The sequence below is a fragment of the Dipodomys ordii genome, unplaced genomic scaffold (assembly GCF_000151885.1).
Source record: "Dipodomys ordii isolate 6190 unplaced genomic scaffold, Dord_2.0 Scaffold245, whole genome shotgun sequence".
NCBI lineage: Eukaryota > Metazoa > Chordata > Mammalia > Rodentia > Heteromyidae > Dipodomys > Dipodomys ordii.
In genome coordinates this window covers 149,345-163,627 of record NW_012267461.1, presented here as the reverse complement: position 1 = coordinate 163,627, position 14,283 = coordinate 149,345, and the positions used below count along the sequence as shown (strand labels likewise).

General features: G+C 38.6%; 1 protein-coding gene across 1 annotated transcript in view; it reads right to left on the bottom strand.

Moving 5' to 3' along the window:
* Positions 1-275: 275 nt before the first annotated feature.
* Anln (anillin, actin binding protein) overlaps positions 276-14,283 on the bottom strand; it is a 47,659-nt gene continuing 33,651 nt past the window's right edge. The window contains exons 21-24 of the mRNA XM_013036053.1: positions 8,078-8,164; positions 2,800-2,907; positions 1,567-1,739; positions 276-1,470 (exon numbers count right to left, since the gene is read on the bottom strand). Of these exons, the coding sequence (XP_012891507.1) occupies positions 1,347-1,470; positions 1,567-1,739; positions 2,800-2,907; positions 8,078-8,164 (492 nt within the window). The 3' untranslated portion in view covers positions 276-1,346. The remainder of the gene's footprint in view (positions 1,471-1,566; positions 1,740-2,799; positions 2,908-8,077; positions 8,165-14,283) is intronic.

The window sequence follows — 14,283 nt, the reverse complement described above, 5'->3', positions numbered from 1 at the left end:
AACCTGGCTGATGTCATCACCACCAATATCTGCTAAGTACTTACACCAACTACCCCCTCCCAAAGTACAGGCGGAGGAGTGGCATGACTGACTAGCAAGTATGAGGCCTTCAGTTCAAATCCCAGTACCACAAAAAAATAAGTAAAAAAAAGTACATAAAAGCAGCCGCCAGTCTCAGCATGCACATGTAGAGCAGTCAACCACAAACACCATTTCTTAAATAACCAATTCCTTCAACGATTTACAATTATTTATTTAGGTAAGAGGTCATAAAACACATTTGTATAATATACATAAGAAAAGACACACTTGAATGAGCAAGAAATGACAGATGACAGAATTTAGTGTTTATAGATGAAGCCATTAATAACTTTTAATGATACAGGGAAGAAATCCCAAGTGTACTCATATATTCTTTATAATATTTTTAAATTAAAAAAGATATTAGGCTTTAAAAGGTAATATAATAGTTTTATTTTAATGATTTAAAAATAGGCTTCTAGACTCTATCATATATATGATGTGGAAGAAAAGAAAAAAAGAGTAGACAAGAACTTTGGCAAACAAAGTGTAAGTCCATAGCAGCTTACAAAAAGTTGACTTCTTTTTATAAAAAGGTTCTGCAATTTATATTGTCTGTGCAGCAGAAGCATTAGGAATTACTATGCTAATTAATGTTGGAGAGTCTATCAGCTGCATGGCAAAAATAAGTGTTTTGATAAAGGCTGAAGTTATATTAAAAAAAATGTGCACATACTGTAGAACAGTAACTGTAAACGTAAATGGGGTAATTATTACCAACTTGCACATCCCCTATGTCTACATCCTTAAAGGCAGCTTCAGGATACACTAACAAACTCACTGTGAAGAAGTTCCATCTCCATTATCAAAAAATGTTTCTGTAAAGTCCCATAGAAGTCTTCCTTAGAACTCTAGTAAGAAATCTAAGGTAACCAATGCATGATCACCTCTTGGGAAAACTACAGCAGCTAGAGGTCTCTGTCTGCCACCCCGCTATTTCAAGACCCACAGCTCCTAGAAGACAGCTCGTAATGCCTTACTTTTTACAAAAATATGTTGATGTAAATAACTAATTAGAATTCTTTGAGGAAACTAGGACTTTACAAAAATCAACTATAATGAAATGACTTCCAATCACCTATGAATGACAAGAGAAAGAAGTTGTAGTTTTACATACAAAAGACATAAATACTGTATAATAGGTAGTGAATATTTGCACAAACCCTTTCCGTTAAAGCATAAAATCCAATAAGCAAACCTGATGCTCTTAAGAGCTTTCTGAGGGCATTGTTCAAAGCCTATCCTTGTAATGGAGATGTCTACATCTAAGGCTTTCCAATAGGTTTGTAGCAAGCATCGGGTTGCCAGAGGCGAATATCGGTAAGAACCTGATTGAGTTTTTGCATCCAGAGATCCCGCTCTTCTTTAGTATCTGCTGATAGCCAGTTCCTAGAAGAACGAAACAAGAACTCAGATTTCTCACCCAGAAACAGTCTGCCATGATAAGAAGAAAGTGGGCAATTATAATAATGGGTCACTACATACTTGGTGACACAGAGCGTGTCCCGGCACTGGCTGACAAGAGTCTCACGGTCATCTTCTTGTTGTGGTCGGACAGTGATCAATTCAAAAGTGTTGCGTCTCGCACAAAACTCTCTGTTGGCTGGTTCTATCTGACGACTGGTACAATTGGCCAGGTTTATCCTTCCTATGGGATTCTTTAGAAATAAATTCCAAAATATTAGTAGAAAAGAAACAAGGCTATTTAAGTCAGTAAGCAATAAGTGATGTCTAAATTGGAACAAATTAGTTTAAAATGCCATTATTTAAAAGTTAAAGCCTAACAATCAGAAACCAAATAACTATTATAAAATGGTCAAGGTAGCTGGGGTGCTAGTAGCTTACGCCTATAATCCTAGCTACTCAAAAAGCTAAGATCTGAGGATCATAGTTCAAAGCCAGCTATGACAGTAAAGTCCATAAGACTCTCTCACCAAAATGTAGGATGTGTAGTTGTAGTTCAGGTCGTAGAACACTAACTTGGGTCACAAAAGCTCAAAAATTCAGGAACAGCATTCAGTCCCTGATTTCAAGCCCCAACTATGCCCAAAAATAAATAAATAAATAAAGTGGGATATGAAACAGATACTTCTCAAAAGAAGACACAAATAACCAACTCCAGTCCTCAAGAAATGCAACTCAAAACCACGAGAGGCATTGCCTCACACCTGGTAGACTGGGTATTATCTTAAGAACAAAATATAATGATTATTGGTGAGGACACAGTAAATCTACTCAGCCCAAGACAAATAACGCATGATGTCATTGCTAAATGTGGAATCTGAGACAGATACCACATATCACTTCTATATGTCGAACCTACACACATGGAGTTGATGGCACAGTGATCAGCAGAGGCCAGGGAGAGCAGCAAACAGGAACAAGGGAGACAAGGGAGAATTCAAGTTAGACAGGAGTGCCGTTTTATGGCACAGATACTATCTTTTAATAATACCAAATTGAATTTCATACATTTCCAACTAAAAATATTAGCTGCTGTCTATAAACACATGTCAGCAAAAACATTATGACTATTTCAAGAGGAAAGAAGAAAAACATATACCTGGGAGTGTGTTAAGAGTAATAGATACAGGATATAGAACATCTACCGAAGCACATACATGTACATAAGCACTCCCACAGATCTCATGCAGGCAGGGTGCCATGTGCAAAAACACCCCATGGAAGTCAACGTGCACCACTGACTATTTAGATTACCTTCCTCCTCTCATCATCCGGGTACGTCCAGTACGAGATACAGTTTCCAGAAAGAACACACCACCGCCGGTGCCAGGCACCAAAACCACTAACATCTTCAAATATGGTCTGGAAAAGTCAATTGAAAGGCAGGCTTTAGAACCCATGGTGCTGATTCAGCATGTTAAATTTCAGCTGTGTCCTCTTTCATGTTGAAATCAAGGATTTTAATGGTGCCTTTTACCTTGGTAATGAATACTTCTAGCTGGGCACATCAGAAATGCATTTCAATGTCATCTACAAGCATTTAATGACATCCACATAACCCCTAATATATTTGGACCTAAACTTTTCCAAGCCTGATCCATAATCAAATGATCCTTAATCATGCACCAGAGAGGAAAATAAAGTAAAATGATTCTGAGCAGATTGGTCTTCCTAGAAAAGACTGCACTGGGTTTTTTGTTTTAATATATATTTTATTGTAAAGATACTGTACAGAAGGGTTACAGATACATTCATAAGGTACTGAGTACATTTCCTATCAAGCATTGTTACTCCCTCCTTTGTTTTTCCTCTCCTACCCCTCCCACCCCATCTCCTCAACTCCTCTCCCCACCAAGTTGTAAAGTTCATTTTCAACATAGTGTCTTGTACAGCTCATTGTTACAATGGGTCAACCTGTATCCTTGTTTCAGCATTTTGTCATTTCCCTTCCCCTCCCCAAATTAGAAAAATGAACATACAAGATGCAGGGCACCAGAATCAAATACAGAGAAAACAGGGGTTATACTATGAGGGAAGAACATACAAAAGAAACAAAAAAAAATCACATACTACATTAAAAACAACAGCAACAAAGATAAAACTTCTTGTGTCCCTACCTTGGGGTTCATTTCACTTAGCATCATCTTATATGGTCATATATACATAGGTTTTGACCTTTTCTGTTTGTCTGGTAAGATTATCCAAGATGCATACTAGTTATTGCAAATAAGGGAAACCATGGACTCATGTTTCTTTGGGCCTGGCTTATTTCACTTAATATATTTTTTTCCAAGTCTTTCCATTTCCTAACAAATGGGGCAGTGCCACTCTTTCTGATGGAGGCATAGAATTCCACTGTATAAATATACCACATTTTCTTGATCCACTCATCTACTGAGGGCCATCTGGGTTGGTTTCATATCTTAGGTATGGTGAATAATACTGCAATAAACATAGTTGTGCTGGTAGCTTTAGTAGGGCCCTGTTTGTGATTGTTTGGGTAAATGCCCCAAAGTGGGATTGCTGGGTCATAGGAGAGCTCTATGTATAGTCTTTGAGTAATCTCCATACTGCTTTCCAAAGTGGTTGAACAAGTTTACACTCCCACCAACAATGCAGTAGGGTTCCTTTTTGGCCACATCCCCTCCAGCATCTGTTGTTACTAGATTTCTTGATTATAGCCATTCTAACTGGGGTGAGGTAGAATCTCAATGGAATAGAACTGAAGACCAGAAATGAACCCACAGACCAATAGCCACTTACGTCTTCGATAAGGGAACTAAAACAATAGAATGAAAGAAAGACAGCCTCTTCAGTAAATAGTGCTGACAAAATTGGTTAAACACCTGTAGAAAACTAAAGACAGATCCTTATATATCACCTTGCACCAGAATCAACTCCAAATGGATCAAAGACCTCAAATAAAAGCAGACACCCTGAAAACATTACAAGAAGGAATAGAAGAAACTCTAGGGCTCCTTGAATAGAGACCCAAAACACAACAAATCAAAGGGAGGTTGGACAAATGGGATTGCATGAAATTGCAGAGCTTCTGCATGGCAAAGGACATAGCTAGCAAGATCAATAGAAAGCCCACAAATTGGGAGAAGATCTTCACTAGCCATACAACGGACAAGGGTCTCATATCTAAAATATACCTAGAACTCAAAAAATTAAATCCCCAATAACAAATCCTCAAAGAAACAACTGCCCAATTAATAAGTGGGCTAAAGACTTACATAGAAACTCCTCTGAAGAGGAAATAAGGATGTCCAATAGACATATGAAGAAATGCTCAACTTCCCTAGCCATAAAAGAAATGAAAATCAAAACAACATTGTACTGAGTTGTCTAAGGGGACCAGAAGGAATCAGGGATGACGAGGCACCTGGATGGACACCACGGTAAAGCCATACTTGAGCCTTTTACCTCCCCATTACTCCCCACACATGGAGTAAGCATCCTCTGAAGTCAGATCTGTGCAGCTGGGCCTAAGGAAAGCAAGTGATCTTCTAGTAAGGGTAGTAGTCATGTGGGCTCGGAGCTCTAGAGAGTCACTGAGGACACATCGGCTTTGTCCAAGGACTAACTTCCACTTGCACAGCAGAGGCAGAGCTGAGGGGGCCTCACTGCTTTCAGCTGCAGTTCATCAGAGCCCTAACTTCTATTCCAATTCTCACTGATGATTTTAAAAACTACTTTAGGAAGTTTTATGTAAAGAACAAAGCAAGGTAAGCAGGTGACGATGATGTGACAGAGGCTAGCAAGGGCCCGAGTGGAGTCTATTCTAGGCTTTGTGGTCCTCATGTTCTCTGTCACAAATACAGTTTTTCTGGTGGGACACAACCATTCTGCGGGTGCCTGCAGACGTCTGCAATGACAGTCATTGGCCTGAGTCCCCTGGCATCAGCAACCCACTACTGCTTTCCTCTCTGCAGTAGCTGATTAATAATACAACCTAACCTGATGTGGCTGGCGTGTGTTGTGAGAGGTGCCATTCTCAGCACATTTGAAAATACCCTTTTCTCCTCCTTTCTTTCCCCAAGCCATGCCTGGGCAACCCAGTCAAGGAAGAAATCTTGTTATTTTCATCTCAAGCACAAAAGTTAATAGATGACTCACTGGCTCCCTCCTGTGTCTATGTTTACCTGTTATAAAGGAAATAGACGGCTATGGAAATTTTGATGGATCAGAATAACACCAGTTAGAAGTAAAGTGACAACACATAACACCAGGCAGAACTGGAACTTTCCAGCTGCCTGGTCACAATGCTCTTCTGCTGCTGCTCACTGTGGAGGCTGAGCTGGACCCCTTGACAACCTGATGGGCACCAGCCTGTCAGGTTACTGGATTCCTCCTCCCTCTGGCCCTGGCCCAGCAGGAAGAGAAGTGAACCAAGCAGCTTTCTTTCGATCAGGACCTCTGTTTTGTACTGGGGACTGGAATACTAAAGCACCTGCTCTTTAAGGGTAGTGCATAGCAGTCCAGGGCTCTTAAGTACTTTATTGCTGAGTGGGAATACAACAAAATTATATTAAGTGAAGTAAGCCAGGTGCAAAGAAACATAGGTCCCACGGTTTCCCTTATTTGCAATAACTAGTATATGTCTGAGACAAGCAGAAACAGTCAGATAAGTTGATGTTAGGCGAAATGAACCCCAAGATAAGGACTCAAATGTTTTTTCTTTCTTGCTATTGTTTCTAACATATTTATAAGATGATTTCTTTGTTGCTTTGTATGCCCCTCCCCTACAGTATAACCCGTTTTCACTATATTTGATGTGGGTATAATTTGTGGAGGGGAAGGGAAAAACAAATTGTTTAAATAGGGATACAGGTGGACCTATTGCAACAATGAGATGTACAAAAATGATTTGGCATGGGGGAGGGGGCAGGGAAATAGGAAGGGGGAGGGAGCTGGGAAGGGATGGGAAGGGGTAACAAAGGAGGAGGCAACAATGCTTGATAAGAAATGTACTCATTACCTTACTCAAGTAATTGTAACCCCTCTGTATGGTATTTTCACAATTAAAAAATATATACAGAAAAAATAAATAGATAAATAACTAGGCGGCAAGAGGGAGTGCATAGGAGTACAGTTCAAAAACTATATGCAAGTGAACCAGCTATCTGTTGCTAAACGTGTGTACAATGAAATAGGAAAATATTTATATTAAAAGGTAAGACATTAAATATGGAGTTTAGATCTTAATTCTATTTAAAACAAACTGAAATCAACCACACTTTTTGCAAGACTACCTAGTGCCACCTGCTGGATTGCAGTGGAAAGCTAAAAAGAAAAGACAACGCATTACAATGAATTCCTAGTGTCCATCAGAAACCACTTTACCCAGCTGAAGTCCAGGTCTCTTCCTGCACTGATAGCAACAGCAACCTGATTGGTACCATCCCTCTGTCCACCAAATTTTATGTCATAGAGCTTCACCATGCCCACACTCTTCTATGCATCATCCCTCCCCAGTCCTTCTCTGATAATGGGAAAAGGGCAATTCTTGTAACCTGTGGCCTAGGCTCATTTCTTCCTCTCATGACACTCCTCAAGAAGTTACTCTAGATCTATGCCCCATCTTCAACCTTTTAGCTTATTAAACCCACACATTTGTGTGTAAAGATGCTCAGGTTTCTCCCGTATTCCTAAATGTGGACGAAAACATCTGCACTCTATAGATCTCTTTATGCAGATATTAATGTCAAAAAATAATTTTAAACTATTACTTAGGACAAGAAGAATTATCAAGATGGAAGGGGTGACATGGATCAAGATACATTGTATTAATAATCTGACTTACGGAAATGTAACCTCTTTGAACAAGTATGTAATAAAATCTTTACAAATAAATAGATTTTAAAAGCAAAGAATTCCCATGGAAAAAAAAGATTAAATCCTGAGAGGATCATAAGAATATTAATTTTGAATAAATGACTTAAAAGTAAAAAGAAAATCCCAATTGTGATGCTTTCCTCTGCTTCAAACTCTATAATAAGAACTCATAAGCTTCAGAACAGTGTCCAAATTCTTTAAAAGGTCCATCTTCTGTAACTAAACCCTCCTCCCCCCAGCCACCACCACCAAATGCTAAGCTTTCACTATCCCAAACACCTGCTACAAGTGTGCCTCCTCATCTTTCGTTTGGGGAGGGAGGAGGGTGTGAAGGAGGACCCTGGGCCATTGCATATGAAGGAGAATGACCCTCTTTCCTCCTGGCTAACTTACTCAACAGTTCAGAAGTTGCTTCCTCTAGTAGCTTCATTATTCTTGACCACCCACAGTTCCCATCTCTACTCTCCTTTGCCTTCTCCTACTGTAATGTGTGTCCCTGCTCACTTTGTTTAACCCAACCCTGAGTGAAGAGTTATCTTTCATTCCTGCATTTGCATAGTGAGTAGCATGAAGCAAATCATCACAGAGCTGGTTCATCGTGGGATCACATAGACCTTCATTCCTACAGAGCCCCAAACCTAGAGTTCACAGGACAGAAGGAAGACAGGTAGGATTATGGGATGTTACTTACGAGAAATCCTTTTTCTTCAACACTTGAATTCACTTGGCAGTTTATTTTTAAATAAATATGACCCTCCAAAGAAGATAAAAAGGGCACCTGTGAAGAAAGCAAGTCAATTATTTGCACAAGAGTTTCAAAGTATTATTTTTCTTGATAAAACATGTATAAATCATGAACAGAGAAATATTACTCCTTGAAACACATCATTTTCTAAAGCTGGAATGTAAAAGATAGGGCCCAAAAGCCACTGCTTCCTTAGCAACAAATGCCTTTGAAGAGTAACTGCATTTAAAGGTATCACTTGACAAAACCAAAAGTCCTAAGCTCCAAATTAATATGAGAAAGACAACACAGATTTAAGAATCAAATACATGTGCCTATTCATTCACCATCACCAGAATGCACTCAATTGAATACAAGTCTGGATAAATCCACTGTAATATAATTTATACAATATAGTATCATTCATAAAATACATATTCATACAATATAACTCTACCCAGAAATAAGGAACAACAACCTCAAAAACAGGAAAATCAATCCTTGAATTCACATAAAATCGCAAAAAACCACAGCAACCAAAATAATCTTTAAGAAAAAGAACAACAAGAGAACTAAAGGAATCATAATTTCAAATATTAATTCAAAGCACTGGTAGTCAAGATAGCATGGTTCTGGTCCAGCACAGGATAGGCAATAAACAAAACTGAGTTCAGGCTCCTAAAATAAATCCACCTAACGATCCATTGATTTTTGACAAGGGTGCCAAGATCATTTAAAGAAAGAGTGATCTTCAACAGTGTTGAGAAAACTGGACACTCACATGTAAAGAGTGAGGTTTGACTTCTACTTCAAACCATATAAAAAAGTTAACTCACAAGGGATAGTGACTTAATTATAAGCTAAAAATTACAGAAATTCAAGAAAAGACAGAAATAAAACATTATGATGGATTTGGCAATTAATTTTGTTATGTGACAAAAAGTACAAGCAACACAAGAAAAAAATAAACTAGACCTCATCAAGACTAAAAACCTTTTTGACTTGTAATGGTACACTTCTGCAATTCTCACTTAAGTGGAGGATAGTGAGTTCAAGGGCAGCCTCAGCTACTTAGTGAGACTCTTTCAAAAAACCAAAACTGAACACCTATCAATATGGACACTCTACAAAAATTAAAAACAAACTACCATGTAACCATATAAATCCCACTTCTTAGTACTTGTCAACAACAAGTGCTGTTTACCTTCCCATCTTCACTGTGACTCACAGAGCTAAGTAGTGCTTTGTTGACAGCATCCAAAGAACTCAGCAACAAGAGAACATAAAAACAATACCCCAAAAACAAAAACAAGATAACTCAAATAAACAACTCAACCTGTTTGGAAGAAGTCCTTAAAAGACATTTTGTTTATATTTTCCAACAACACATGGAAAGATACTCAGTGTCAATAGTCCTTAGGGAAATGCAAATCAAACCCACAATGATGACATTTTGCACTGACCAGGATTGTCACAACTTTTAAAAGGGAGATAAAGAACTTGCACTGGTGGCATGGAGAAAAAAGAGCCATGTTACTGGAGGCAACATCAAATGTCATAGGCACTGAGGAAAACAGTTTGGGAGACCTTTAAAAAATTAAACTGAGTTACTATTTGACTCCCAATCACATACCTGGATATAGGCCCAAAAGAACTAATACAGCTAATGAATCAGATGTACACACATCACAACAGCCAAGGGGCAGGAACAACTCAAATACCAACAACAGATGAAGAAACAAAATGTGGTATAAACATACAATAGACAATTACTCAGACATAAAAAGGATTAAACACTCATGCATGCTATATCATGAATGTACTCCTAAAACACACAAAGAAGATGGACATCAGGGTCACATGTTCTATTACTGTGTTTTTATATGAAATACTCAGGATACATTCATCCATAAAAACAGAGTGTCTATTTGGTGGTTGTTTGGGCTAGGCAGGTGAAATGGGCAAGGCAATGTCTCAGAACTAACAGAGGGGATGGCTGCTTGCACAACACTGTCTTTATGAACAGACACTGATCATTTCAAAATTGCTACTTCTGTAATACAAACTTTACCTCAATATATCAACAACAACAAAAATGCACTACTAATACAGACAACATGAAAAACTATCTCAGAAATATCTTCAGTCACACTAAAGAATACACATATGTGAACCTGTCCTTGAGGACGAGCAAAATCAAGGTGGTGACAGAAATGAAGCCAAAGTTGGTGTGGGCCTGAGGATGACTGAAGGCAGCCATGAGTATCTGTGTCATGCTGGGATACAGCTGTAGTCACTGAATTTTACATTTAAGGTCTCCGTAGCAAACTGAATACAATGACGTCACAACTTCATTGAGCTCACATAGAACAGCCATGCAATAGTGTGTTCTGTGACTGTGCCCTCCCCTCCATCTCATATGCTTTCTGATGCTATAGATTAACTGTATATCAATTTGTTATAACAATAACAAAGCTTTATTGATGGAAAAAATTAAACATGTAAGAAAACATTCTTACAGGGCTGAGAATGTGGCTTAGTGGTAGAGTGTTGCCTAGCATGCATGAAGCCCTAGGTTTGACCCCTCAGTACCACATAAACAGAAAAAGCCAGAAGTGGCACTGTGGCTCAAGTGGTAGAGTGCTAGCCTTGAGCAAATGCAGCTCAAGAACAGCGCTCAGGCCCTGAGTTCAAGCCCCAGGACTGACCAAAAAAAAAAAAAGAAGAAGAAGAAAAAACAGAAAAGAAAAAGAAAAAAAAATTCTTACAATGGTACAAAAGCGAATGTGCACTCATAGAAACCAAACCACACTTAGAATTCGACATTCTGAAATTTTTTCAGGGATGCTGGGCACCTACACCATCTCCAGTCAACCAATCAGGAAGGTAAATTACTGTCACTCTACAGTTGCCTATGTCAACAGTTTGTTGTTTTTTGTTTTTCCTTTTGAGGGGAGAGATTTGGATACAGGAATTGAATACACGACATAGGCCAGTGTTTTATTACAAAATAGACATTATGCTAGATGATTTTTCTCTTAGATTAAGTGTTCTGAACATGCTTAAGGTAATGCAGGCTAAATTGCAATATCCAGTAGTTTTCGTGGATAAAATACATTTTCACCTTATGATGGGTTTATTAGGATATCAACTCATTGTGTCTAACCTAGACTTCACACACACACACACACACACACACACACACACACACACACAAATATACACTCACTTCACTCTAAGAGCTATTTTGCCTTTTAGTATCACAACATAGTGCTAATATATGCCATGGTGTAGCTTTCTCTTGATGTTTGCACCATTTTACTTCTAGGAGATTTCCAAAGCAATGTACTCCACATACAATTCAAATCTGCAGTGCAGACAGGGTGGAAGTATGCTACTCCGCAGCTCATGGGAAAGCTAATGTTGGGTCTCTCTGCAGAAGAACTGTCCAAGTTAGCATGAATAAGGTCTGGGTCGGCCTCAAGTCATCCCAGTGCTGTCATGATGCAATGACACTTTACTGTCCATGCTGGCTGATCTACCAGGCAGAGCCAAAGATGCATACTTAAAACTATTCTTAATTCTGTCCACTGAGTTCATCCCACTGCACATCCCTAGAAGTAGCTATAGAAAGTTCATTCCCGGGGCTGGGAAGGTGGCTCAGTGGTAGAGAGCTTGCCTTGCATGCTTGAGGCCCTGGGTTCGATTCCTCAGCACCACATAAGCAAAAAGAAAAAAGCCAGAAGTGGCGCTGTGGCTCAAGTGGTAGAGTGCTAGCCTTGAGCTTAAGAGCTGAGGGATAGCGCCCAGGCCCAGAGTTCAGGCCCTACAACCAGATCCTCCCCCCCCCAAAAAAAAGAAAGTCACTCCCACTGGTGCTCAGAACTCCACTTCCAGTAAAGATAGGAATATTCACAAAAGATTCTACTAGAACAACACAAAACTACCAGAGAAACTTCAAAAGCCAGACTTACCTTTCTGAAAGACATCAAAGACCTATGCAAATAGAGTGGAGGGATCAAACTCCCATAAGAAATAAGCACTTTCTAGGTGATGCAAGCAAGGAATAAGGATAAAGCCTGGCAGATGTATAAGCTTATTACAGCTAGTAACTTCTGCAAGCAAAAGGAGAAAGGAGCTGACCCTTTAATGGCTCAAGCAGAGAGAGCTCTTACAGACTCACAGTCTTAAGAGATCAAAGTAGTGTTCAAGGATAGGACCTAACCTCATTCTCCAGACATCTGCTGAATAGCCCAATCAAAGCTCAACTTAAGAGTACATCAAAGTGATCAACCCCCTACTCCAAACTGCTAAGAGACAAAAGAACAAGTTATTGTCTACTTCAGTCCCTACTGCTCTTCCACAACATAATTCTGGTCTATAGTAATGAGGGGGGAAATTACAAGATGTGAAAAAGCAAGGAAATGTGAAAAAAAAAGATCCAACCCAAGGGGTTGGAGGCATGGTTCAGGTCGTAGAGCAGCAGCCAATAAGTTACGTGTCAGATACCAAGTTCCAGTCCTGGTCTTGGACAAGTAAAAAAAAAATGTGGTGTTTATCAAGAGAAATGTCAATAGCAGATCCACAGATCTGGAATTAGACCATGAGGACACTTATATTAAGAACATTTAGGGGGGAAAAATAAGCAAAAGTGAAAAGATAGAGAATTTCAGCAGAGACACAGTAGTTGTGAAAGAGATACAAATGGAAATTTAAGAACTAAAAAATCTGGATTGAAAAATTCACTAGATGCATCAGGAGAAGGGTAGGTGGACTTCAAAACAAGTCACTAGAAATGATCTGAAATGAAGACATAAATGTGCATGGAATTGTAGGAAAATGACTCAGTCTAATGTATGCTTCGCTGGAGTTCCAGAACAAAGAACAAATAGGGCAAAAGGAATTTCATACTCTGTGACTTCACAACTGTAAACCTGTTGGTACCAAGAGTCCACCGTATTGTTAAAGCTGTAAGGTGAGACCTATGACCAGGGTGATGGTGCAATAAACTATATGCTGGCATGGTTTTAAATGAAAGGGCACTATTAACAATTACACAGCCTAGCAGGCATAAACTTTAGGCAGATGAGTCTAAAGCAGTGTACCTCTAACCCCCAAATTCTATAGTTCTCAATAGTTGTTTACTTAGGTCTCTGTTTTCTAAAAGGAAAGTTTCCTCTGTAAGAGGTTTTTTAAGTCAGAAGATGAACTTTGGGACCTCCTTTTCTCATTTTCCATCAAAGTACAGAAAGATGACTATGTTGGATTCCCTACTGAAACAGAGGGTATGAAATTCAGTATTTATACTCTAGAATGCCACACTTAACTTCAGCATCTAAAAGCTCTAGTAAGATAGCAATCTATTGTTGGTGCTATCAATCTAGAGAGCAAGCAGATGGCATCAAGTCCCACAGAAATTCCATTGTGGAGAATCTTAGAGATAGCCCTGTAACTCTCTGGCTCAGGAATTCCTGGCAAAGCCCCAGTACAATAAACAAACCCTCCCCTCATACTCAGCAGTATCTGTAGACAAGGAAGAACTGCCCCATCTCTCAAGGTCAATTAAACCAGAACCTTCTAGCATAGGTCTCACATTTCCACAGTAACTAAAAAGAAAATGTCATCTTCAGTACACAAACACAACAACCACAAGTTACTTAAATACATTTCTGCTTTCCCATTGCTCATAAAATTATATTGCAATTGTCCACTATTTGACTTAACGCTTAAGAGTAAAAGATAACCAATTAAGTTTGCTGATTTGATTTTGCATTCAGTCACGTAGCTGGCAATTTAAGTTGTAATTTTGAAGGAGTTATTTTAAAATGGAAGTATAATTAATGTTTATTTTTAGGATGACATTTTGAATTAAATTGTGCCAAAAACTTCCAAAAGAACAGTCATATTTAAAATTTGTCACTGCAATCTCAACTTTAAGATTAATGAAATCTCTTACATATGTATAACTTAGCTACATGACAATACATAGTAAGAAAAACAAGAACTCCAGTTCTTGTATTTATGTAATTTATAAATCTCAAATATTCTCTAAAGAATTTAAAATAAAAACACTGCCCAGCATTTTGTTAATTAGTATTCCTAGAATCTCGCAGAATGCTTGTAATTGATCTTTATAAGCATATTTAAAATGTTTATGTTCAGCATAAATTTAG